The sequence below is a fragment of the Erpetoichthys calabaricus genome, chromosome 5 (assembly GCF_900747795.2).
Source record: "Erpetoichthys calabaricus chromosome 5, fErpCal1.3, whole genome shotgun sequence".
NCBI lineage: Eukaryota > Metazoa > Chordata > Cladistia > Polypteriformes > Polypteridae > Erpetoichthys > Erpetoichthys calabaricus.
In genome coordinates, this window is record NC_041398.2 from 202697756 (window position 1) to 202725711 (window position 27956).

General features: G+C 40.0%; 1 protein-coding gene across 4 annotated transcripts in view; it reads left to right on the forward strand.

Annotated features, from left to right (window-relative positions):
- agtpbp1 (ATP/GTP binding carboxypeptidase 1) overlaps positions 1 to 8776 on the forward strand; it is a 239983-nt gene extending 231207 nt beyond the window's left edge. For all 4 annotated transcript variants that reach the window (XM_028802406.2, XM_051928608.1, XM_028802407.2 and 1 more), the window contains one exon: positions 7735 to 8776. In XM_028802406.2, the coding sequence (XP_028658239.1) occupies positions 7735 to 7912 (178 nt within the window). In that variant the 3' untranslated portion in view covers positions 7913 to 8776. The remainder of the gene's footprint in view (positions 1 to 7734) is intronic.
- Positions 8777 to 27956: the final 19180 nt, after the last annotated feature.

Here is a 27956-nt window from a genome sequence, read left to right on the forward strand (position 1 = left end):
CCAAGACTGCAATAAAACAAAGCGGAAATGTGTAAGTGAAAGGTATACATTATCTAACAAGATATGGTTTCTGCCTGCTACAATTTGTTTGAAAGACGAAATCAAAACCTTTCAATAATCACTCCATACTGAAACAGTGAGAGAGCTGCAAATGCGATTTATAGAATAGTGTTTTAGGCAGAAGATGAGGAAAGAGATTTATAGTGCTATAACACTACATCTACTGTCCAAGTGCTCTAAGTGTAATGCCATCTATATTTATTTTTTTACATAATTTGCTTTGTGTTTTCTGCCAGTCATCACTAGTTTTCCTTGTATATGAAAACTGAAAACCTGGCTTTTCAAGTGAGTTTCAAACTTGATGTGGCAAGTGAGGTAATCGCAGAGCATTTCACATGTGATGAAAAGGCAGATGGTGAGCCATAATGAAGCAGTGCAGTAAATGCAGATAATTCTTCAAATAAAAGTGCTGAGTGTGCAGGACCATTGTCATTATTTCCTTTTGTACAATAAAAATTAATTTTATTTCAAACTAACCAATTTTGTTTTTGAGTTACTATTACTAGCAGCCCTTAATGCTTTGCAAAGCCAGCATGACATCACAGAACTGTAGCAGCCTGTATTAGATGGGATAATCCCCCACCCCCTGAGTATTTAACTGTGATCCTAGTAGTAAGCTAAAAATTAGTGGAAAACTTGAAAATATATTTAAACACAAAACCAGCACACAGAAGGAAACTAGAAATGTGTTGGTCTATTCATGTCTTAAGGTAAATGACATTTTGTTTGGACTTGTATGTAATATGTGAGCCTTCCCCTTTATAATATTACCCAGAGTGCTTTGCAGTTGATGCAAACAGTAAGGAATAGCAGCAGTAGTGAATGAGCTAAAGTGTCAAGGAAGAAAAAAAAATGGAGAGAGGGTATCAGCTGTTGAATCTTTGGGTGTCAAGCCTTAGTGAATTCACATTTACTGTCTGCAGGAAATTTTATTGTTCTGAATTCTAATTCTATTAAACGGCTCAGGTCACATTTTTGACCACAAATATTGGCCTAGCATAGTTGGCAGATGTCTCTCTGGCTGTCAGGGCACTTAAAAGGCCATTGCACCATTATAATCCACTTAAAGCTAACTCAGTTTCTCCTTCCCCATTGCCATCAGTGCATTTTGCTGAATGTGGCAGAATTCCTGAACATTTCTGCGATTTCGCTGAATTCGAGTCGAAGTGAATCCAGAGGGGTTCACTCATCACTTCTAGCGTTGGTAGCCTCTATTCTATTTCCGTAAAACTTAGGAATGTAAAATGTCTGCTTTTTCAAATACATAGGACACAATCACTAATGAAAAAATATTGAAACTTCAGAAAAATATTAACATAAACAATATTCTTAATCAGTGTGTTCGTATGTGGTTCAGAGTAGATTGAGACACCACCTAAGGGCCACCTGCTAAATGTGGGTTTGTTATTGCCAGTTCCTAGTCAGAGATTACAACGTGTTTATAATTACAGCATAGAACTGAACAGATTCAAATGTTTCTGTAGGGCTATTTTGTCTCATTTCATTGTTAAGCTGCTTAAGAAATAAGGAAGAATCAAGAGATGCCAATAAGAAGATGAAAGGGAAAAACACAGCATTATGTTAAAGATTATGGCAATTCAAACTACATGCTGCTGATAATTTCCAAGAGTTGCCCACTGCAGAAACTTTGTTTTCAGGAACCAATGAATTCCTGTATGGTGTAAGCCCTGGCCACTTTTGTGTCTTGCATTCCCACCATGCAACATATACTGTAACCTTTATGAAAAATATGTGATGTGCAAAGTGAGGTGTGTTCGTGAGTTCACCCCCTGCACCTTATTTCTTCAAAGCAAGCCCACCTTAACGTGGGAGATTATTGCTCTGATGTGGCACACCAGGAAGACAATTATGACGATTAAAATGTTATGCTAAAGGTGGTACAATTAAGAGTTAATGGGGGACTGCCATGCCTTTTTGTTTTGAAGAGATTGCACATGGGAGTTGATTAATTGATTCGATGCGGTGCATGGTGGTACTAAGCAATTTGTAAGATGGCACCAGTGCTTGTGGTCAACCAATCAATTCATTGCCTGAGCCATACCCACGATAGTTCCTGCTTGAACGAAAAGTACATACCCTGGAGTAGGAGCTTAAGAAAAACATTACTAGGAACTTAAAAACGGCCCAAGTTCCTGCAGAGGGAATGCCACAAAAGTTGCTGACTTTCTAAAATGTTCTTGATTTCTGAAAAATGTTCCTGCAGTGAGAAAGTGCCTTAAGTCTCCTTGTTTAAAGTGAAAAATCTTTGTGTGGAGTGCATCCACTAAGGTGATAGTTTCTGACTGAGTGTTAGTGAAATGTTTTAAGTTTAGACTAAAACAGTTGAAGAAAGGGCTTTCCCATTACTGAGATGGCATCTTTAAAAATTTAGAGTCCAAAATGTTGTCCAAAATGTTTGTCACATATTGCAGTTTTCCATTCATCCCACATAAAGATTATCTTTCACTCCTCTCTCCATTCTTGGCAGCTGTCTACATTTATAGAAAAAAACCTATTTAAAACGAATAAAGGTTAACAAAAATTTAAGTTCAGTTTTGAGGGAGGAAGCAACTTTATGTGCAGTTGTTAAAGGGGCTGCCTAGTAGATCTGATGTTTTCCGAGTTCAAATCCTAGATTAGGCAGTGTAAAGTTGGTCTGTTCTCTTTGTGCCCTCATAGGTCTTCATCTTGTATCGCACTGACAAGAAGATTAGGGTTACTGACAACTCTGAATTGGCCATGCATGAGGTTGAAGTTGTCAGTGTTTGGTTCAATAATGATGTGATCTGACCCAAGCCTCTATAACCTTTGTATTAGAACAAATACATTTGGAAAAATCTGTGCATGCACTTTCCTGAACAATTTGCTGTAGCGTTCTGCCAAGTTGTGTTCTGTGTTTATTTTTAAATGTGCTTCTTGGATTTCCAGTTATTAAAACATGGGCCTCTGTCCAGCTGGAATTTTATCCTAGAAATTCTCTCTTCATGCACAAAATGTTTTTTTAATAGTGTGCTAATAAAGCAATCTCTAGGTTTCTCAAATTGCATTTTTCTCTATAGTTTCTCCTTTTCCTCTGTTTTCTTCTAACAATGTATTAAGACCTCCAGTGTTTATTGCCTATTTTGAGTCTTTCTGTTGCATAAAGAAGAATCTTCTGTAACCATTTATTGCTGTGAAAAGTGGGTGTTTTTTCTTTATGAAACAGTCTGCATCGATGACTGCTAGCCTTCTTAACATGATAGGTTACTGTGACTGAAGTAATCCACCTGGTGTATATGTACTTTATATACACTTTTTCCTTAACCTTTAAAATTTAAGAAACAGTACATATTTTACATTAGTTAAGTAATAATGAATGTGCTGTTTGCATGAGGTACCTACAAATAAGTATAAAATTTATAATATTTTATTCTTAAACACTTCCTTTTTAGCTTAAAGAAAGATGTGTTTGCTTTCATTACACATCCATTTTTATCGTGCAAATATAAAATATCACTCCATAAAAAAAAGAGATTAAAGGTATTATTACTAATCATTTGAGATTTAGTATTTTTATTACTTTCAAAGGATGTGAATTGTTTCCAGAAGAAACTATATAAAAATGGATGTGAAAATAGTAACTAGAAAAATGTATAAAGGTCAGTTCTGTAGCCAAGCCCCGTTTAATGCAAACAAAAAAAAAATCAAGCAGAATGCAACAAAAATGATTAAGACACTCAGGTCTTAGCACTGGCTTCTTCGGCCCAGAGAGCACTGGCTTCTTCTGCCCAGAGAAAGCACTTCCAAGGGCTCCAAAATGACACACTAGCATCTCCCTTTTTGTTTGCAGCCAAAGCCAATTCCGAATCACAGCAATCTTCAAGTTGTGGCCTATCTGCACTTTGCTCTACACTGTCCTAGAGGTGTTTGACTGCAGATAAGCTGAAATAACACCTTTTAAGATTAATGTAGAGCCCAGCTTGCAGTAATATGCAGAAAACGTTAATAATGTTCAGTAGGTGATCTTTCCAGGTGCTAGGATAGATGACCCCATTATCAAGGTGTTCACCACTTATAGGCATTATGGGGCCTTGGCAGTTTGTCCACCAGATGCTGGAAGTTCTGCAGGAGCACCAATGTAACTCAAAGGGTAAGATATGGTAATGCCAATGCCCACTAGTGGTGCTAAACTTTTTTCTTTTTTTTTTTGGCAGGTTCCAGTAACACTAGAATCCTTGAAACCTACAAAAAAAACTTCATCAGCGTCTTTTGTTTTGTAAATGTGTAGATCAGCACAAGCAGCCTGCTGTGCCATCCCCTTCTTGACAGCGCTCAACTCGGGCAAAAAGTTCTTCCAGATCAAGCTGAGGTTCCTTGTCTATGTGTGAGGTGCCTGGAGTTGTATAGGGTAAATAATGCAGTATATCGTTATTTGCAACACATGCATTTCATGTGTGTTCCGTGTCTATAAAGATCTGGGTAAGTGTAAGATGAAAGGAAATGCGAGGCAAATCAAAGGCTTCTTCTTTTTGAGCTCATACATCATCCGCATGGCACTTTCAGGTCTAAACACTAGAGTGGCGATTTGCTCACATACTGAAATGACTTTAGATGGAGGTGGAAGTCCCATTTTACTTATGGTGCCAACTCGGGAGTTTTGCCCGAGTTGACCTCCATCAAGGGGGGGGGGGGTGTGTGTGTGTGGGGGGGGGTTGATACCAGGCTGCTTGTGCTGATTGACATATTTACAAAATAAAAGATGCTGATGGAGAGGTACGAAGGAATTTAAGGTGGGCTGGGATTCTAGTGTTAAGGGAATTTGCAAATAATATCCTTCATTATGTTAATGGTGGAAAGGAATGGAAACTTTTCCAGCTGCTTGACCAAGTTGTCCACTTGTGGCATGGGGTAGTCATCAACATGGAAGACAAAGTAAAGTCGACAGAAGTTATTACCGAAACTGCAACGGCTGTGAGGCATGAGAACTAATATGATAAGACCGGACGAGATCTGTTGCTTGCTTTAATGACTCCCAAGGTTTAGCATCCTCTCAAGCTCTACTTGGGCCTTTTGTACCTCCAGGAGATGGTATGGCCTTTCTCGCACAACCCCTTCCAAGTTGGACATGATGTCATGAACAGCCAGAGTGGTACACCCTGGTATGGTGTTAACCACAGCTTTTACCAATTTAATTACATTTTCTAATTACCGTCTGGAGAGAGTTGCTCTCATTCTGTCCAGAGCTTCAGGAGATTTGTATTGAGCTGTTCAGGGGTTTGTGGTTTAGCTATTTCTCAAGGTAATCCATGAGTCCCTTTCTCTTCTTAACTTGGCAGGGTCCGTGCCAATAGGCTATAAATTTAGAGTGGGACGTTCTGTGGTCCAGCAACCGAGCTTGGCTTTGTTGCGTATGTGCCATGTGATTCTGCAACACCTGATTTTAAGTCTTTTTTTTTTTTTTTTTTTTTTGAGTAACTTGGCCTCTTCTCTGATCTATAAGGACTTTTTCTGGAATATGACGATCTGCTCAAAGGAACAGTCCATTATGGAGGGGTGTGGCGGAGGGTAAGAATTGGGGCTTGTTCCTGCCAGAGAATTTCATGCAACTGGCATTCCAGGCAGGAAGATTTTAAAGTGTCAGACCTCTTCATTAATACCAGGGCAGTAGAACCTCATCTTGATGCATTAAAGGGTTTTGTTCACCCGTAGGTGACCACGGAGGTAGTGGGCATGTGCTAGTTCACAAACCTTCCATCTGTAGGAAGGTGGAACAAGAAGCACCATTGCTCCTCCCCTTGGTGATTCACCACCCAGATTAAGAGTTTATTATACAGGACAATGTAAGGTCCAGGTTATATGGCATCAGTAACTGACAAGGCATTTGTATCTGTCAAGAAAAAAATAGGGAAATATCAGTACATCTCATAAGTTACTAATAAGTAGCTTGCAGAATTCAGAAGTCGTTTCTGCTTTGTATGCCATGTGATATACAGTACATCATCATCTCTAATATACTGGGTGTGATTTTTAAGGATTTGTGTCCAATTTTATGTTGTACAATTTCATGTTTTCTTCATTGCAAGGTTATAATTGCTTTCAACTCATCCATAAGACATTTTAGTAATTTTACAGAATGAAGGGGTAAATGGATAATTTCATCCAAATGAAAAATAGGTTATATCCTCTAATGGGGGACCCCATCTGAATTATGAAGTACTTATCTAATGAAATATTAAGAAGCACTTAGATCTTCTGAACAAATTGAACAAATATCTTTATTCATCCCCCTGGGGAGCTTAATGAAACTGAGTATGTGTTACTCACCCATCCTCCTGCTGCTTTGCCTCCTATCCTCTATTCCTTAAGAGCTGTGGATTGCATTGACAAAACTGTTTTTCAGTCCTCTGCATTTTCCTCTGGTGGATACTAATCAGTTTAGTTTTTTTCAAGGAGAATTTTAGCACATTATTGAAGAAACCAATTAGACACATCTTGCAGTCATGACACACTGGTCAAACATTACCTGATGCTTTAATAAAATTGGATATATTCTCAAAAAATGTTTCATCTGATGTGTGTTTTTTTTTTCTTGTCTGCACAATTTTACTTTTGCTTTTTATGTCGTTAATGACATTTTTATTGAGAGTTTATGAAAAAAAGTGTCCTTTTTGAACTACAATGTTGAAAGTGGAGTCCCACATGTTCTGTCTAAAACCATACTAAAAGATTGAAGTTACTTTTAGAAACTAAAACTACATAACATTAAATTCTCACACTGATTTAATCCACTTCAGAGTTTCAAGCAGGTCTGGGTTTTGTTGAGAGATTGGCAGAGCCTGTCCCCGCAGCATTGTGCTCAGGGGACCAAACGATAACCATAGAAAAATATGAAACAAATAACTACAAACTAGCAATGAGTTACAACAGTCTCACCGTACTCAGAGTACCAATTTTGGGGTGCACATTAGCAATGAAATGAAGTGGTAGCATGAGACTGGCTTGTTTCATTGTTTGTTTGAAGTCGCAGCACTGGGTGCAGCTAGAAAAAAAAAACATTTTTTGTTTGCTATTTCTGTGCAACCATAAGGAAGATAAAAATGCCTTTTAAACAGTAATAAATCTTGCGACCCTGTGAAATAATAATGCATGTGTTTTCTTTCTCAGGGAGGGCACTTTTATGGCATGTTTTGGATTGTAGCTCCTGGACATGGCTAATACTTCAGGCAAAATAGCCATGTGGCACTGCTGGAAAGGGATCACTGTTATACACCCAGTGGCAATACTTATGGTATTCTCATTATGGTTAACTAAAGTACCCCTCAAATTAAAATATTTTTTTTTTTCTTTTTTAAATGCATCCAGGGTTGAAGGCTGTAATGCCGATAAGGGCAGGATACCCAAAGCAGCTCCACAAAGATATTACTGTACACATACATGCATTAAGCTTGTTACATTTCTGTAATATGCGCTGACCTTGCCAAGCATTATGGGGCGCTGGGGGGAAACAAGTGTCTGACTAAGCTGGCCATAAAGCAAATTTACAGGAAATTATTCTGCAAACAAGGTCGTCGCCATACACCGCTTATTCAACACTAATAATGAGTACAAATGAATTGTAATCTGTTTTGTGTGTTCTGAAAGTTTCATAAAGGTTTCAAAGCTACAGTTTTTGATTGTTTCTTGTTGTCTCCACAGTCCCACCACATACGTGCTTGAAGAAGATGAACCCCGTTTCATGGAAGACGTGGATTACAGTGCAGAGAGTAATGATGAGGCAGATGCAGATCTAAATGAGAATTTAGGAGATTATGACACTTGTACACAGGAAGATGTGCTGTCTGACTTGGAGACCATAGAAAGACATCTTCACTGATAATTCATAGCTTGAAGGAGCAAAACCTTTACAAAGCAAACTTGATTTGTATTAATCAAAGAATAATGAAACATTCTTTTTTTTTTTTTTTTTATCAAGTTTCCATTTTAAGTTTGTTAAACATTGTACTTAATATAATAAATGTGAGTAGTTCCCTGTTTTTAAGCTTTTAACTATAGACATCATACTCGTAGATCACTTGTAAATTTGTTGCATGCCTGGCAGTCTTTCTTTCTTTTCTTTTCTTCTTTCTTTCTTTTTTTTATTTTTTATAAATCATTCTTAACTATGACATTGTCTCTGGGTCGGCAGGTTCACGTGCATGTTCTAATGCGAAAGGATGCAGATCTGTACAGCTTTATTGCTGTAGTATTAAATAATATGTGTATAACTTGAAACATTCGCTGTTTAACTTATTGTGTTGAAATAATCTCAAGCTTGCTTTAAATATATGTGAAACAGAATACATTTATATAGACTTAAAGGTATATGCTTTTTATTTCAGTATCATTTAATCAATCATATAACAACATCTTTAACAGATTATTTGCTTAGACATTCTATATAAATTGTACTTGCTTTTTTATGCTTTATGTCTACTATTTAAAATCTTATAATATTCATTGTAAATGTGAAATGGATTATTGTTGCTAATCATGGTCAGACAACAGTAACGTCATACATTTTGCAAAAGACTCCTAGAGAAGCTGCAGTATTTGTAATAAATTGTACAAGTGCAGTATTAACATGAGAATCACTTCAGCCATCACAACAAATGTCTGTATTAACAATGGTGTAATTAGTACAGCTTAAATATTGGTTGTAAGTCTTATTAAAGGCATGAGAAACTCTTCAAAGCAAAAAGATCTTTGTTTGTAATTAATTGAAATGAGTTGTGTTTCTCTGGTTCTGTTCTCTTTTTGATTTTAGGTGAAGTTTCCATGTCAAATACAAATAAAATATCCTACAGCAACTACATAGTTAGGTTTATTTGATGTCTTGATATGGCAATTTGACAATGGATACCTAGGCATAATTAACACCAGGGTCCACTTTTAAAAGAATACTGTGAGGTGTGGGTCACCGAGGAGGCGACTCTCCGAGAAAATCCACTTTATTGTAGTGAAAACAGGAACAGTCTCGGCATTTATTTAATTGGGAGCGTTATCAGTCATCTTGCAGTAACTCCCTTCTTTATTTTAGGAACAGATAGCCTCCCTCATCGGGTAGTTCAGTGGCTGTGGATCAATGACTGGAGCCAGCGCATACTGGAGGAGAAAAGACAGAAAAAAGAGAGCAAGGCCAGGCCTAGTCGCTGGTTTTAAATGTTTCGTACATCAACCATCGGACAACAGACGCATTATGCAGTGAGCCTGCAAGTTTGCAGTTGCACTGACTGCAGACAACCAATCCTTGCATGCATTAATAAGAGTTTTGGCACACAGCGCAGTTGGGGATAGGGGTGGGAATGGAGGTTATGAGATTTCTGAGAACCTGACAATATACATATATACTGGCATGTGTTTGTGTATATTACATAATTCTGCTGAAGCCAGACTTCTAATAACCATGAGTAAATTTTCTTTAAAACTGGGTGGGAACAATTAGACAGCTCACTGAGTGTCACATTTCTAAACCAATTCAATGCCTCATGGAGGCAGTGCTCAAAGCAAGGGCAGGGATTTTGAACTAAAAATATCGGCGGTGCTTTCATTAAACTAGTCTGACAGTGTGCGAGATTCTGTTTACGATGAAACGTGTACAGTCAAAGTCTCCAAAAAAAAACAAAAAACCCTATTATACATATAAATGTGTGTCGTGTGCAAAGAGGACATTGCTTGTTTTAATAAACATAACCTGATGCAAGGCAAAAACCTTTCTGTAGCATCAGATTTTACATTGGCATCAGTTAATGAATGGTAAAAGTGAATATATGTTGTCCTGGTTTCAGTGTGAGCTCTCTTTTGTTCATTGTTACGATTATTGTCAATGTAAGATTGAAAAAAATGGCAGCTAGATGGGCGTCGGTAAGCACGTAAGTAGTGATATGTGCGAAAGAAAAAAAAATACATTATTTTTTGCATACAAAACAAAAAAATTAAAATGTCTGTTGCAGTCGGTGCAACAACATGCAAGCACGTGAACCAGTCGTCTAGTAACAGCAAGTGAGGAAGGTGTTTATGTGCACAGAGGTAATCCGCTCAGAATAAGTGAACATACATGTGTATTCATACATTTAATCTTACGTGTGCTGAGAGGTAAATTTAATCTGCCCAGTTTAGGGTCACTGGATGCCAGTGATTTCTCACAGCAGCACTGGGTGTAAGGCAAGAAGCAAAAGTTCTGGACGGTGGGTGCATTGATCCTTTTCAGTGTTCAATCACACAGTCAAGCAGAAAAGATTAGGCTGTGTGCACTCTAGTAACAGAAATGTATTATTAAAGCATATCTTTGGCGTTAATCCTGTCATTTATTGAAGATTTCTTGAAACAGTGTGATCTGGTGGCACAATCTGGAGGCTCTGGTTTGGGATAGGAAAGGGTCTGGATGTTATTTACTTCACAAAGGACTAAATGTATTTTCTTAATTGAGACACATTTTATGTATTCATTGTTAAAATAGGTAATAATAACTTAGTTAAATATGCTGAAAAATACTGATCAATTCAGAAATGCACAGACACATGCAAATTCCACGAGCCCTGTGCTATCACTCCTGCCTATTTGTTAAACAGTCTGTATTAAACTTTAACCTAATAAATGTGCATCTGTAATGTTAGTTAACTCTTTCAGGGGTGATGTCAACTTCTGTCAAATGGAGGAGTTGACGAACTGTAAATGGTGACAAAACCAACCGTTGGACTCTTGTTGCTAGAAGGAAAGTTAGCGTCATTGGTTTGACCGAGATTTCCTGGGCTCGTGTGAGTAGCACGGCGCAAACAACGGCAAAAATGGCCCTGACATAATGGCGAGAGATCAAAGCGAATGCATAAAGCAAAATACTCCACGGACGAAACTTTGCCTATTATCTCTGAACTGGACTATGACTTGCCGAACTCCAATTTTGATACAAGTGATCGAAAATGAATGTGAGGTTCCAGCTTCAGCTGACTGGTCCCCAGCTAATTGTGGTGGTGCTGAACAGGTTCATGTAGGCTGACACGCCTACGGCAGTGTTCACCAGGAGGACTGCCACTTAACAATGGCAGTGCAACCGTGACCCCTACTGCTGCTGCCACCCCAGCCACGCAAAGACAGCCTGGTAGCAAGCCTGCATCACATTCTTGGCAAACTGGCAGCCGCAGAATGCAGCAACAGACATGTTGATTTCTGTGTGAAACCACACTGCTTTTCAGAAACTATGTTCTTTGTAAAAAAAATATTCAGCCCTCAAAGAGTTAAATTTGTGTTACTTGATTGCAAGCCTTGTACCTTAATCTTTCCCTTTGATAGCTGTCAGTAGAAAACTGATGCAGGCATGTGCACGACAACACTGGTACTTTTTTTTTTTTAAAGTTTCAATAAGCTGCCTTATCCAGGAAGAGACATTGAATTTCTGTTAAAATGCTTCTAAAATGTTCTTTTCTTTTATCAGTGTTTTTAGAGCACTACACTTAAATTCAGTGGAACAAGCATTTGGCTAAAAAATGCTTTAAAATCGCTGCATGCAAGAGTTTAATAAACTGCTCGCTGCTAAAACACTTGATATGAATAGTGTCATTGAAAATAAAGGCAAGTAACTTTTAAAACAATTCAGTAGCACTTAAACACTAGAAAAACACTTAGGTGTGAATGGGCCCTTACTCAGAACTAGATCATCCCACAGACATCTCCCCCTAATTTCACTCTGTTCCAGTGATCTCTCCCTCTACACTGGCTTCCTCTCCTTTCTGGCATAATATATTCACAAATGTTCGATTTTGCTCCAGGAGTCCCAATTATTAGTTCACACAACTCCAAGTACTTTATAGACTCCACCCCACCTCTCGTTTTCTTAATGGGTATCTCCTCTAGTCTACTTTGCCACCTGTGTTCTGCTCGATTTGCCTGGTGTTCTGTCTCCTTTCTTTTTCTGTGGCACCAGTCTTTAACTTTCTAACTTCATTCCTTCCTGTGACTGTTACCCAAGACCCTTCTCTTATTGAGCTTCGTTATTCTCAACTCTCACTTCTCCAGTGTTGCCAGTTTAGCAGCCATATTGCGCATTGGCTTTTAATGGAAATTCCCAGGACCCATCACTTTTAACGGTTGGCATTCCTCATTTTTTAATTTATTCACTCTCTTGAACTGTGCTCATGCTGAATCAATCGTGCTTCACTTAAATCCATCAAGAACCGATCTGTCTCGGTTCAGTCAATTAGAACATGGTGCTCTGGGCCTTACTAATAGTGTTATTTGTATTATTCTAGTTGGCTTGGATGTTTATTTTAGTTTCCTAGTATTTTCCCCTCATCAAAACATCAGTCTGTTTTTATTTTGGTTTTTGTTTTTTTGTTTTGTTGCTTTGGCTATGATTGGGGATGGTGCCACTGTGCTACACTGTTCCCTTATAACTTGGATTGCCTTCAGGTTTCTTGTGTATTCATTTTGTTTTAAAGATTTTCATTGTACTATAAACACATAACGTATAATTTAGTTTTGTTTTTTTTTCCTTCCAAGGATTTTTCCCAAATAATTCAGGAGCCGTGAGCACTGCTAAACAAGATGTATGGAAACGGGTGAGAAGAGCATCAGGTAAGCTGAAGTTATGTCTTTTAATGTGTTGTTTATCATGGATCTAGATTACAGAATTAATCAAAAGACCATCAAAACTATACAAAACCAGCTGCAATAATATGAAGATACAAATTAAACAACATCTAGGCTATTTCTCAAAAATTATTATTATTAAAGCCTCCATGTCACAAAGATATTGTATTCAAAAAATTGTAACATTATTACAAGAGCACTGCGGCTTCCATAAATTGAGCACAAAGGCTTCCAACATTTTAAACAGTTTTTAAACAGTAAGAAGGACAGGTAAATGCCAATAAAAACATCTTATAAGTAACAGAATCCAGAGGTTCAAGATAACCAAACATGTCCAAGAATCAAACTTCTGTTAGGAATATTCACATCGTAGTCCATCGGGCCGAATTGCTTCAGGACACATCCCTTCATCAGGGCCGAACAACCTAAAACAAAAGTAAAAGTTTTCAAAGCACTTCTCAGACCAAGCATCTAAGCAACAGAAGAAACTCCTGGACTACAAATTAGTGTTTATTTTGGCACTGACACTCTGATTGTTAGACATTCTAGACATTCATGAATTTTGCCCATTTTTTTTTTTTTTTTTTTACTATGTTTCATCTTCTCATCCTGTATTTTCAAGTCACTGTCAGTTTTTCCATTGCAGGCAGAACAGATTGTTCTCTCTGTAACACTCTTTGCTTTGAGATAGTTATGTAGCATGGTCCCCTAGCTTAGTAGGCTATGATGATAAGATAACATTCCTTTACTATGTCTCTAGCTCCTAAGAAAAAGAGAAGTTGTTCTGCCCCTTCTTCTGTAGTTTATCACTGTGTTACTGGACCAGTCCAGCCTGTCATTGATTGGACCACCAAGTATCTTGTAGCACTGCCCCATATCTACTCCCTTCATTTGTTTTCATCCAGATGCCATTGTGTAGTAGGTAAGATCAATCTCATCTCCCTTACTTCCTAATTTTTAGGTAACTATAATATTGTTAAATTGATTTTAGCTCCCACAGCAGTAGTAGTTGGAAGCAAGTCTATTGCTTCTGTAAGTTGTTATGGTACTGCAACACAAAATGGTCAAAAAATGTGAACAGGCCTCAGTATAAGCAGAAACCAGATCAGGACTACACCAGAAGCAGGCCTCACCCCAGGCAGCCTACTCCCAAACACAAAAGGCAAACCTTAAGGAATTGCACAAACCCAAAGTGAGGCTCAGGCTTTTAAAAGATAAAAATACCCTTTGAGGGAGAGGATACCCATAAACCCCAGGCTGAAGGACAAGAACAAAAGAAAGTTCTTTAAAAATTATAGAATTTATTAAATAAATAAGCAGAAAAATAGTAAGACAATAAAAAAGCAAACTTAAGAGAAAATGGCAACCCAAAGCAAACAAACCGTTAACCACAAAAACAGAGGCAAAAATCTACTAGCCAGAAAAAAAATCCAATCAGGACTTACTAAATGATCCAAATGCTGCAACACTCAATGTCTCCCCGAGGGACCTAACACCTCAGCCTGAATACAGAGGATGTGGGTGGTCCCTCTGCAGTGATGTTACAATGGGTGTCAACCCATAAAATACAAGGATCATAGCCATAAAACAAATACATATCCCTCCATCACCAACCCCTATAACATGCATGTCTTGACCTCATGCAGACATGGGGAGCAGCCTGGACATGATCTCCAGTCTTCTTGTTGCGAGGCAGCAGTGTACTACCATGTGACCATACAAATATACACAATGCATAAATAATAATTAACCAAAACCATATTAACAGAAATTACAAAATGACAACACAAGAAAAATAGTAATTCAACAACAGAAGTGATTAAAAAATAAAATGTACTTATGACAGGGAATAAACCTTCACTTAAACATAATACTGAGGGCCTTAGCAATCTTCCACAGACACGGCTATCACGCTTCCGGATGCACTTCAATGAGTCGCATCACTGGGGGGGTGGGGGTCCCAAAAGAGGTCAAAAATCTCACAATATGAAGAAGAAAAGGAAGATTCTGCTTCTGATTGATAACTGTGCTGCTCACAGCATGCTTCTTCATTTTGATAATGTTCAGGTTGAGTTCCTCCCACCCAATTGCACGGCAGTGCTTCAGCCATTGGATTTGGACATCATTCACACCCTGAAAGTGTATTATTGCAAAGGGAATGCTAAGAAAAATTCTCGTCATACGTGCTGTTCTTCCTTCATGATACAGTGTTTTGTTATGCTCATTTTTCAGCCCTGTTCCTTATTAGAGCTACTGGATGACAAGAATACGAGATTAACAGGGTCAGCAGTTCTTGTTGGCAGTGAGGACTGCTGTATTTCTTGGGAGCTTTGGCCTAGAATAGTCTGCTTGGCTGCCAGCCTGTGATCTTCACACTCCTATGTTGGTACACCATTGGATTTGGGCATCATTTGCACCCTGAAAGTGTATTATCGCAAAGGAAATGCTGAGAAAAATTCTCTTCAGCATAACTTGTATACACAAGGAGATGAAACATAACTTGAAAGAATCTATTGCAATGATTGCAAACGCCTGGACGCAAGTTAAAGAAAGCACTATAGCAACAAATACAGAATCTCATTACTACAAAATTTTCATTACAAGGAAATATTTTTTAGGTCCCTGGTACTTCGTTGTAATGGAATTTGACCAGTATTCGCAGATATCATACATTTTCCAGAATTTAAAAAATTATATTTCTATTGTTTCTACAATGTTTCAAAGCATTACATCTTGACTGAAGAAGGGGCCTGAGTTACCTCAATAACTTAAATATTGTAATCTTTTTAGTTAGCCAATTAAAGGTGTCATTTTGCTTAACTTCTCACTACATCCATAATGGTTAACACAGTACAACACCCTAGTAGTAAGGCATCCCAAGATATCACAAAATCCAAGAGTTTTATTTAATGAGGAGCCTGGGGCTCGACTTTGACACAGTGTTGGCACTCTGACTTGCTGTTGTGTCCAGTTTACAGCTCAGTCATTTGGCAGACCCGAGAATTCTCCTTGTGCCCACGTATTGTTTCAAAGGCCACTCCAGTATCCTCCCTTAACTCAAATTCAAGTACGATGTGTTAATTGTTGATCAATGAGCCCAATGTAGCCTTATGTCTGATTGACATCTCATCCAAGGCTGTTATCATCCTTTGGCCCAGTCCTGTCATGCTAGTTATCAGTGTTCTATGATGGAAAAAGACGTCTAATAAAATATATGAATGAACAATATGTGTGAGCGACACTGTGACGCTGTTAGTGCTGCTGCCTTGGAGTAAGGAGATCTGGGTTCATGTTCTCCCTGCGTGGAGTTTACATTTTCTCGCCGTATCTGTGTGGGTTACCTCCCACAGTCCAAAGACATGCTGGTTAGGTGAATAGATAGGCTATATGCACACTCTCTTCCAGATTCCACGTCAGCCAGGTGCTGCACTTCCAGCACTGAAATCAAAACTGACGAACTATGATGTTGCTCCCCCAATCGCTTCAAGACGTGCCCAGACTTTCGGTAAATCATGTAAGTCACATCATTCAAACATTGTGCAAAACATCAGGAACTAAAAAAGGAGAAGGGCTTCATACTGCATGTTTCAAGCTACACCCACAATTACAAAGGTAAGATCAGGACAAATTACAAACTTGTGTCTACTGTGAACTTACATGGGACAAACGTGATTACATTAGGCTTCTCAAATAGAGCATTAGTCACTAAACTTTATTCAGGGACAGGTGAATATGTATGTAAGCTTAATATATAATAACATGAGTCTGCTGGACATCTTACCCTGTAAGATTCTCAATTTGTTTCCTCAGCTGGAGGATCTCCTCTCTGAGAGACATGTTTCCATCAAGCGCTAGGTTGACAACTGCTGGATCTGGACCCAAAGAGTGGTCACGGTCCTCAAGGACTTTATCATCCTCCTACCTCACCCAGTGTGTCATTCTCTGTTGGTCACTTTCTCCTCTCCTAAACCCCTGGACTTGCTTGTGGAATGGAAAAATTGTTCCACACAACGCGGGAATTGCACCGTTCAACAGTCGCTGCTCTTTCTCAGACCCTGGCTTGCAAAAATCCTCTTTTTTTTAAAATGCTGGCTGCAAACTCGGGTAATGAAGACTAACCGTAAAGCTCTCTCTCTGGATAGCGACAATCCATTTAGATCGGGTTTCTGCTTCAGAGGGAAATGTATGAAAACAAAGTACCTTGTACTAACGGGAAGCTGAATATAAAGGTACACAGCAATGCTCAGCTGTAGAGCTATCTGTACTCTGAAACTTAAGCTTCTTTTTCTTGGACATTCTCACCACTAAACTAAAATCACAACTGCAGTATAGACTAGAAGTGACTAAGCTGGCTGAGATTTCACATTGGCACTACCGTGTGTATACCCTGTATAGCCCATTGGCAACACTAAATTGTTCTTACTGTGTGCTTATGTGTGTTTGCCCTGTAATGGACTGGCACCATGCCCGGGGTTTGTTCATGCCTTGCAAACTGTGCTAGCTACGACAGATTCCAGCACCCCAATGCCCCTGGTCTGGACTAAGCAGGTAAGAAAATGACATGACAATATAGATGCACTTAAAATATCAGAAATCATTCTTCAGTAATAAAGCATCCACACTTAACCGCATGTAATGATTTGTTATTTTTTAACATGTTTTCTCCAATTCCCCCTTACTTGTAAGAACTGTTAAGAATTCTTGCCCTGCAACCACCCCCCAACAGATTGAATTTTCTATGTACATTTGTCATCTACATTCAAGATGCATGCAGTCTATTAGGGAGTTCTTTGCCCAAATTAACTTATCTTAAATGCTGTTTTTTTTTTAACTTAAAATGGCTTCAAGCCATGGGATACACTAAGGGTCAAACTGCCTTGGTGTAAGTCAAGTGTGCTAATAAGGTTTACTTCCTGAATCAAATTACCTGTTTTTTTTTTTTTCTCTTCAAATTTGCCTGTATTTCAAAGGGCTCGTTTTCTTTCTATATTCAACACTCCACAACTCTTCCTGTAAAGATTTAAGTATTCTTCAGGTTTGGCTTCAAGATCTTAAAATTGGAAACACTCATCGTCATTACTTCTACATTGAAGCTCTCCCCAATCCTACTTGCCATCTTTTTTTTCCTCCAAGGACCTTTTTGCTTTTACCGCCCCCAAACTGGTGCTCTCCCAGTATTCTGTAGGCTTTCTCTAATATAATTAATGGTAATCTTTATCATGTTAGACACTTTGGCGCTAGCTCTTGACACCCTCCAAACGCAGATGATTTTACCAGGCAAACTTCTCACTGATTCTCGATGGAAATGCCTGGTTATTCTGTTCATTAGGCAGTTGTGCGCCCGATATTCTGAATTAGTTCATTTAGAGCTAACCTTAGATAGGATTTATACAGCTTCCATGAGATCCCTCAAAAGGGGGCTTTCAGTGAAACGTTTTCTGTAAGTTAAGACTGATGCCATTTAACTTTTTTCTTTCTTGGTAGTGTTTGTCTTGGGTTGGAGTCTCATTCTTTCATTGACGTCCCTGCTCCTTGAGTAAGCTGTGTTAACAATGATTTCAAAATCTATTTGTACTGTAAATTACTTGTAATATAAAAACTGGCCAAAGCTTCCTGTATTTTTGTAATCATTTGAAGCACTGAGGTTTGATGTAAAACCTTTAGTAAAAAAACAGTGGATAAAAAGGGTCTGAAATACTAAAGAAGACCACAAAAAGCAACACACAGATACTTTTTTTGTTAATTATTTGTATTATCTGACCATTACAGTACAGAGTAATGGGGATTGTGGAAGAGAGGCGAAAAAGAGAGTGCAGGCAGTGTGGAATGGGTGGAGAAGAGTGTCAGGAGTAATTTGTGACAGACGGGTATCAGCAAGAATGAAAGGGAAGGTCTACAGGATGGTAGCGAGACCAGCTATGTTGTATGGGTTGGAGACAGTGGCACTGACCAGAAAGCAGGAGACAGAGCTGGAGGTAGCAGAGTTAAAGATGCTAAGATTTGCACTGGGTGTGACGAAGATGGACAGGATTAGAAATGAGTACATTAGAGGGTCAGCTCAAGTAGAACGGTTGGAAGACAAAGTCAGAGAGGCGAGATTGCGTTGGTTTGGACATGTGCAGAGCAGAGATGCTGGGTATATTGGGAGATGGATGTTAAGGATAGAGCTGCCAGGGAAAAGGAAAAGAGGAAGGCCTAAGCGAAGGTTTATGGATGTGTGAGAGAGGACATGCAGGTGATGGGTGTAACAGAACAAGATGCAGAGGACAGAAAGATATGGAAGAAGATGATCCATTGTGGCAACCCCTAACGGGAGCAGCCAAAAGAAGAAGAAGTGCATGTAGCCGACCCTTTATCCTGTCACAGCCAAACAAATGCTACATGCACCTCTCAAGAATGGTTAGATAGCATCTGAAGAAAATATGAAGCTGGTTTTAAATTAAACGTCATTGACGTAGCAACAGAAATTGGTAACTGCGCTGCTGCAACAAAATGTGATGTGTCAAGAGAAACTGGTATGAGATTGGAGGAGGCAAGAAGAAGAAAAATAAATAAATAAATGTCGCATTTTTGAACGGGAGTATAAGTTTAATGAATGTATAGTTAACAATAAAAAACTTTAGGTCCCTTCATGACAGGGCGGAGTGGTGGCTTTGAGGCCTGGGACCGCTGACAATCAGAAGGTTGCCCGTTTGAATCCTATAAAAACCAGAAGTGATTCTACTCCATTGGGCCCTTGACCAAGGCCCTTAACCTGCAATTGCTTCATTCTGGGTATGACATTAATCAGCTACCAGCCCCACAAGCAGGTCCTCCAAATTACAGGGAAAACATGGGGGTTGGTGGCAGGATTGGCACTCCAGCCACAGTAAAAAACCTCCCATTGTTCCAGTGTGGTGCGGAGGTGTCCCCCATTGCCCAGCTGCACTTGAGTCCCAATCTGGGTGTTTCATTGTGTGGTGGGTGCAGCAACATGCTGTATCAGCCAGCGCATGCTCCCAACTTCTTCATGACAAATTTAGGCCCAAATCCTAGCACCACAACTACCCTAAAAGCTTATGTTGACTGGAAAGCGATGCCGGATGCAGCCTTCAGTCACCGGAGAGAAAAGGGCTCATTTTGAACTCTCTAAGTATAATAGCTCCATCCATCCGTCCATTATCCAACCCGCAATATCCTAACTACAGGGTCACGGAGGTCTGCTGGAGCCAATCCCAGCCAACACAGGGCACAAGGCAGGAACCAATCCCGGGCAGGGTGCCAACCCACCGCAGCATAGCCATTTAAAAGTAGCTAAATCATCATAGAAAAACTCTAATCTTTGCAATCTATAAAACAATCCTTTTCACAAGTTTAGGTCATTTATTTCATTTCATCTGATTAAATTTGAAGAAAAAAATGGAAAACCTGAGGTGTTCTAAAACCTTTGACCAGTAGTGTATGTTTATATATATGCACATCTCAGTGTTAACACACACACGCACACTCACACATATATATAAATTTATTGTGGCAGATGGCCGGCTCCCTTACCCTTTGTAGTGGAAGATCTGGGGGAGAGAGCATGCAGAGGACATTAATTCCCCTGGACTTGCTATGTCACCCTGGATTGCCACAGGACTGGGACTGGGACTTTGAAATTGTGGGCTCAGCTCTGCTGTGTTCCGGGGGTTCCACCAGGGGGTACTACATGGACTCCTGAGCCTGACTTCATTAGTTTCCCACCACACCCATAAGTTCTTCCAGACCACGTTATTCGGCCACCAGAAATAATCCCAGGTGCAACATAAAAGCAACAGCCTCATTTCATTTCCATAGCCATAGTTGGGAGGAAGAGGATGAAACTTGCTGGAGGAAGGAGGAGGCAGTGAGAGAGAGAGAGGGAGAAGAAGACAAAATGATGTGTGCTTTATTCTTGTGCTTTGAGGTGGGAAACTCTTGAGGGAAGAATTTTCCACAAAATAATAGACATGTGTTGTGCTGGACTTGCGCCTGTGTCTGTTCCTGTCAGGTTTGTGGAGTGGGAGTGCCCTCTTCAGGCCGTCTATGTGGCAGGGACCTATATCTTTTAATTTCTTGAGGCAAAACCCAGAACAACAACACTCACAGGCTCTGTGCATGCACACAGAACTGTTTCTCCCTGCAATGTGGTAAAGGAGGGTCAGGCAAGGAGCGAAAACAGAGAAGGACTAGACGCACGCCATCATCATCAGCAAGGTAGCTGGTGCAGGGAGCGATACAACCAACTCAAAGAACAAAGCTCTGGACGATGGACTCCAGAAGGAGATAGGTGGTGGACACAGGATCGGTATAACCTGTGAATGTTTTATGTCCCTTGCATGCACTTACCTCCTAGATGGAGAAAGCCCAAATGCCTGTTTGTGGCTTACATACATTCTCAGAAAAAATGACAAAGGTCCAAGCTTGGATGGCTTGAGTGATGGAGGTCTCGCCCGGCTGTTTGCCCAGGAGGATCACAAGACCTGTACAGAGGACCCAGGGGAAATCTGAAGCAGATGGTAGCCCTCAAAGTGTCTGGAGTCTTGCCTGATGGATGGGATCACACAAAGGGGGCAGGGGGAGGTGTGTCCAAACCGACTTCCCCAGAGCAAGTAAAGGGTAGTGAGAGTTGTGATGGGATTCCTCCAGTAAATTGCTGGAGGCAGGGCCAACTTGCTAGGCAAATGGCCTTCCTGACCCCCTAGGACACCCATCTGAGCTTCTATATTAGAGGCACTGCCAGCCAAATCAAGTAACTGTGTTGTGGATGTACGACAGCTGGAAGGGTGCTCCAGCTCGTATGTTCTCTGTTACAGGTAATCGACTTCATGAAGAGGAAGATAAAGGGTGTGGAGAGGACGGCTGAGGCACCCCTGAAGATGGCGCAGCACTGTCTGAGGAAGCTCGCCACAGGACTCTCCGTCTAGGTAGATGCAGTGGTGCAGGTGTTACTTGTTCCATACTTAAAAAGGGATCCCCAAGTGAATTGTCCCCGAATGTGACGTCTGAAGGGCGACAAGTAGCTGGGATTCTGACAGACGAGAACATCATGATAACTGACTGTGACGGTGGGGGCGCCAGACCTAGAGCTGGATGAGACTTCCAGACTGCGCAGCCACACCACCAAAATGGCGGCAGTAGTACAAAAATCAAAAAGGGTACACTTAATACAGAGTCTCTTTTTATCTCCTAGGGAGACACAGACTGTTGCCATAGAACAGAGCAGAAAGGAAATCCGCCAATGGAAGACCAGGGCCCTCATGTATAAATGGTGCGTATGCACAAAAATGTTTTGTATGCTCGTTTTCATGCTCACTTCAAGATGTGTAAAAACTAAACGTAGCATAAAGCCACGCACATTTTCACAGCAGCCTCCTCCTTTGCGTACGTACTCTTCTACTAGGTTTTGTAAACTGGCCGCACCAAGCGTCAAAGCAGTGCTAATATTTGGTCTCCCCTTTTTCAGATTCATATCAGTGACACAGGATTTATCAAATATACCAAAATTAATTGCATATCGCTTACAAATTTAACTCACTTGATTGTAATAATTCTGTAACAATATAATCGTGCAAAAAATGGCCAAACTATTCCAACTACCAGAGCTGATTGAGTGTTGTTAGAAGATATTACAAATGGAAGAGTTAGAACAGTGTGCATATTTATAGATGATGATGATGACTGGTTTCTAAGTCAATTTCAGTTTCCAAGAGCTATCTTCTTGGAGCTGTGTGCTGAACTGGGCTTGGGTTTACTAAGGCCGACTTTGAGGAATTGTGCTCTACCTGCTCCATTGCAAGTTCTGTCCACTCTCGGGTTTTTAGTCACAGGAGCTTTTCAACATGAACTTGCTGACGACTGGGTATTTCGCCAACATCACTGAGTTGGGCCATGCCATCTGTGTGAGATGGTATTATCCACTTGTCATCCATATATTTGGGATGTCTTTGTACAGGAAGAACTGGTGGAAAGAGCATGAACAGGGTGTTGTCTCCCCCAAACCTTTAGGTGGCGGCCCCCTGGGTTGCTATAGCATCCTGGATTCCAACAGAGTTGGAGTTTGACGGCTCAGCCCTGTTGGGTTCTTGGAGGTGCTGCAAGGAGGTGCTGCATGGACCCCTGAGCCCTACTTCGTCGGGCTTCCAAATCACCTGGAAGTGCTTCCAGAACATGCTAACATGCCACTGGAGTTACTCCCAGGTGCAGCATAAAAGGAGCAGTCTCACTTCATTCCAGGAGTCAGAGTTGGTGTGGAGGAGGATGAAGCTTGCTGCCGGAAGGAAGGAGGCAGAGTGAGAGAGGAAGAAAAGAAGACAAAGTGCTGTATGCTTTATTCATGTGCTTTGTACTGTGTTTTAGTGGTGGGAAACACTTAAGGGAAGAGATTCCCACAAAATAAAAGCTGTTTGTTGTGCCGGACTTGTGCCTCAGTCTGTCTGTGTCGGGTTTGGGGAGCTGGAGCGCCCCCTTCAAGCCACATATATACATTGTGGCAGAGAGCTGGGACCCTTACCCTCAGCAATGAAAGGACCAAGGAAGAGAGCTTGGATGTTTGCTGAGCCCCATTTGGCAGCACTTCTGCCACACCAGATGTGCTACCGGAAGAAGGTCATTGGACACTTGGAGTGCTTCCGGGTGTCCTATAAAAGGAGCCAGCCACTACTAAGGAGGATAAAGCTTGCTGGAAGAGGAGTGGAGGCAGAAGGACAGCGAGAGAGACAAAGAGAAGAAAAGGACTGTGAACAGTGTACTTTGGTGCTATTTACTGTGGTGTGCTCTGGGGAACAAGGAAAAAGCACTTCCCAGCTGTGAATAAAAGTGTTTTGTGTGCTACACTTGTGTCTCTGCCTGTCTGTGTTGGGTTAGGACGGCTATACATGCCCCGGTGGTCCACAACATATATATTATATAAATGTTTAAACACATATACGTATAATTCTAAAATGACTTAATCAAGACATTTTGAATACATATTTTTATGTACACAATTTAAAAGAATGCATCTTCAGACAGAAATTGCTTTAAATTAGTAGTAGACAGAGAACATTTTGTTCAATAAATGCATACGTATTTGAAAAATGCACATTGAAGCTTTTCCCAGCAATTTGGTAATCCTGACAGACAAACTCTCTTACTTTGAAACAGATGGCCAACACATTTTATTAAGAAAAAATAAACAATTAATTTTTTTTGCTTTAGACCTGGCTACTTTGAATAATGACCCTATTCAGAAAACTTACTTTCTAATTAATGTAAGCTGTAGCAAAGGCATATCCTTGGAGATTTAAAAGGAAAAAAGGTGTTTATATTTACGTGAATGTTAAAAATTACTAATGACACCGACCATTGCTTTATTGTGTTTAATGACCTTTAAAATTTAAAACACATTGTTGATATGTAATACTGCTTCTGAAGTAGTTTTAGGTTTATCTGGCAGTGTACTGTACATTCTGTTCATTAACCACAGTCATCATTCTTGAACATGTGTGATTCAGTTTAAACAAATTACCAACACATTCATTTGCTTTTCTTTCCACGTGCACAAAATAATCATAATAAATGTTACTTTTATTGATTTAGAATAAGTAGAAATTATCCCCCCATTTTCCATCATTTCCATGGCTAAATTAGGAGGACTCGTAACAAATCCTAACAACTTCAAATGCAGAGCATAAGCCGCCCTGGACATGATGCCAGTCGATCACCGAGCACACTGTGTGAGCGCAGCCACATTTAGTCTTCTTGGGGTATTTAACAAAACCTGAAGGACCTTATGATAGCTTTGATATCCTTCTGCTGTGAAACATTCTGACCTGTCATTGTTTACACATGTCTTAACTATTATCATACACTGATAATTTCTGTATTATCTATATCTATTATTTATTTATTATATTACATATTTATTGACTATATTTATGTAACTAGATTGCATAATACCATACATTGCATCAATGTTCGTATTGCTAACTACACGTCAATATTGCTGCTACTTCTTTGTCTTGTCTTTGCACAATGTCTTGTCTTGTTTGTGTTTTAATTTTAATTTTAAATCTTGATTTTAAATTTGAATTCTAATTTTTATTTTTTATTTGCACTTCATGTGGTTACACTGTGGACCCTGAGCTTCGCAATTTCATCTATCTGTATACTTGTATATGGTTGAGATGACAATAAAGTTTGCTTTGACTTTGACTTGATGATGAAGGAAGAAGAGTGGAAACTACAATCTCCTATGACTTACACTTGTAATGTTACAGCCTTATTCCAAAATGGATTAAATTCATTTTTTTTCCTCAGAATTCTACACACAACACCCCATAATGACAATGTGAAAAAAGTTTACTTGAGGTTTTTGCAAGTTTATTAAAAATAAAAAAACTGTACATAAGTATTCACAGCCTTTGCTCAATACTTTGTCGATGCACCTTTGGCAGCAATTACAGCCTCAAGTCTTTTTGAATATGATGCCACAAGCTTGGCACACCTATCCTTGGCCAGTTTCGCCCATTCCTCTTTGCAGCACCTCTCAAGCTCCATCAGGTTGGATGGGAAGCGTCGGTGCACAGCCATTTTAAGATCTCTCCAGAGATGTTCAATCGGATTCAAGTCTGGGCTCTGGCTGGGCCACTCAGGGACATTCACAGAGTTGTCCTGAAGCCACTCCTTTGATATCTTGGCTGTGTGCTTAGGGTCGTTGTCCTGCTGAAAGATGAACCGTCGCCCCAGTCTGAGGTCAAGAGCGTTCTGGAGCAGGTTTTCATCCAAGATGTCTCTGTACATTGCTGCAGTCATCTTTCCCTTTATCCTGACTAGTCTCCCAGTCCCTGCCTCTGAAAAACATCCCCACAGCATGATGCTACCACCACCATGCTTCACTGTAGGGATGGTATTGGCCTGGTGATGAGTGGTGCCTGGTTTCCTCCAAACGTGACACCTGCTATTCACACCAAAGAGTTCAATCTTTGTCTCATCAGACCAGAGAATTTTCTTTCTCATGGTCAGAGAGTCCTTCAGGTGCCTTTTGGCAAACTCCAGGCGGGCTGCCATGTGCCTTTTACAAAGGAGTGGCTTCCGTCTGGCCACTCTACCATACAGGCCTGATTGGTGGATTGCTGCAGAGATGGTTGTCCTTCTGGAAGGTTCTCCTCTCTCCACAGAGGACCACTGGAGCTCTGACAGAGTGACCATCGGGTTCTTGGTCACCTCCCTGACTAAGGCCCTTCTCCCCCGATCGCTCAGTTTAGATGGCCAGCCAGCTCTAGGAAGAGTCCTGGTGGTTTCGAACTTCTTCCACTTACGGATGATGGAGGCCACTGTGCTCATTGGGACCTTCAAAGCAGCAGAAATTTTTCTGTATCCTTCCCTAGATTTGTGCCTCGAGACAATCCTGTCTCTGAGGTCTACAGACAATTCCTTTGACTTCATGCTTGGTTTGTGCTCTGACATGAACTGTCAACTGTGGGACCTTATATAGACAGGTGTGTGCCTTTCCAAATCATGTCCAATCAACTGAATTTACCACAGGTGGACTCCAATTCAGCTGCAGAAACATCTCAAGGATGATCAGGGGAAACAGGATACACCTGAGCTCAATTGTGAGCTTCATGACAAAGGCTGCGAATACTTATGTACATGTGCTTTCTCCATTTTTTTATTTTTAATAAATTTGCAAAAATCTCAAGTAAACTTTTTTCACTTTGTCATTATGGGGTGTTGTGTGTAGAATTCTGAGGGAAAAAAATGAATTTAATCCATTTTGGAATAAGGCTGTAACATAACAAAATGTGGAAAAAGTGATGCGCTGTGAATACTTTACGGGTGCATTGTATGTGCGGATGGATTGGATTATATTCTTTACAAATTATTTGCTAATGTTTTTTCAGTTCCTTCATTTTTCATACACAACGCACATGGAAAAGAGAAACTGCTGAATTGTTTTGACATTTTTTTCATTTATTGCAGTTTTATGCTTTAAGTGATAAAGTAGATAATTGTCCAAAAACTAAATTTAATAAAAGCTGAGACTATTTTGAGATTCCATGAGGATAGCCTAAGTTATTATGAATGTATGCTTAAGGGGTTTAGTAATTTAATCATCTAATAAAAAAGATGCATTTGATGTACAACTGGTAGGCACAAAAAAAATACTGTAGCATAAACCTTACTGTTTTTTATTTAGAGATTGCTTTGCTCTCAAATGTCCAGAATTATCCTCTCTACTGGGAATGCTTTACCACTCCATATCTAGCACATGTTCCTGATTGCTAAATTTGTTCAGTCTAGTTAATATTTAGATAGATAGATACACGCAAACACACTATGGTCTGAACACACCAGAATGACTAAAAAGGAAGAAAATCTAAAAGAAAGAAAAGTTCTGGCTTTGACTGTCACAGTCCCAGTGAGGCATTATGTAGGCGTACTGCTGTTGGTATAAAGGCGTCCCGTAACGTTTCTTGACACGCTTCTGCTGAATGATTCATTGGCTGAAAGTCCTCCGTGTTAGTGTGATTGAGATAGGATGTGCAGCATTGTTCATAAAGGCACTCAGTTTTGTTTTAATTCTTTCTTTTGCTACTCCCTCCTAGGGCTATAAAGTGTGTCCTCTAAATGAGCCAGCCCTTTTAATTAGCTTGTTGATTCAGTGGGCATCTCCTGAAGTGATGTCACCAGCCCGGCATACCACAACATAGTAAATCGCACTTGCCATCACAGAGTTATAGAAGATGTGAAGAATGTTACTTCCCACATTAAATGAACACAGTCCCCTTAGCAAAAACAGCCTGCTCTGTCCTTTCTTATATAGCTCCTCTGTCTTTGGAGACCAGTCCAGCCTGTCATTGATGTGCACCACCTCACCTCACACCCACTCCATGAATAGTGACGGATATAGAGGATCTTTAGCATGATGAAAGTCAATAACCAGAATCCTTTTGATTTATGGGGAAGCGTGGTGACATGGTGGATTGTGTAGTTGGCCAATGGTCTGGAGAGCCTCCTGTGTGGACTTGGCATGTTCTTCATACATTCACATAGCTGTCTTGTAGAGACACAGAGTTTCCACAGGCTTAAGTGACACAGAGATGTATGAAAGTGTCATGAGGATAGAATGTGGTTTAGACTCCAGGGAGAGAAGTGCATCCCACATCAGCTAAGCACAAGTAATTATTTTTATTATTGCCTGCTTGAGAATGAAAAAAATAAGATGATTTCGAATTAACCTGGGAAGGTTACATGAAGTATTTAATAACTTTCTTGCAGTACAACAAATTTGATTTTCATTCCTTCAATGA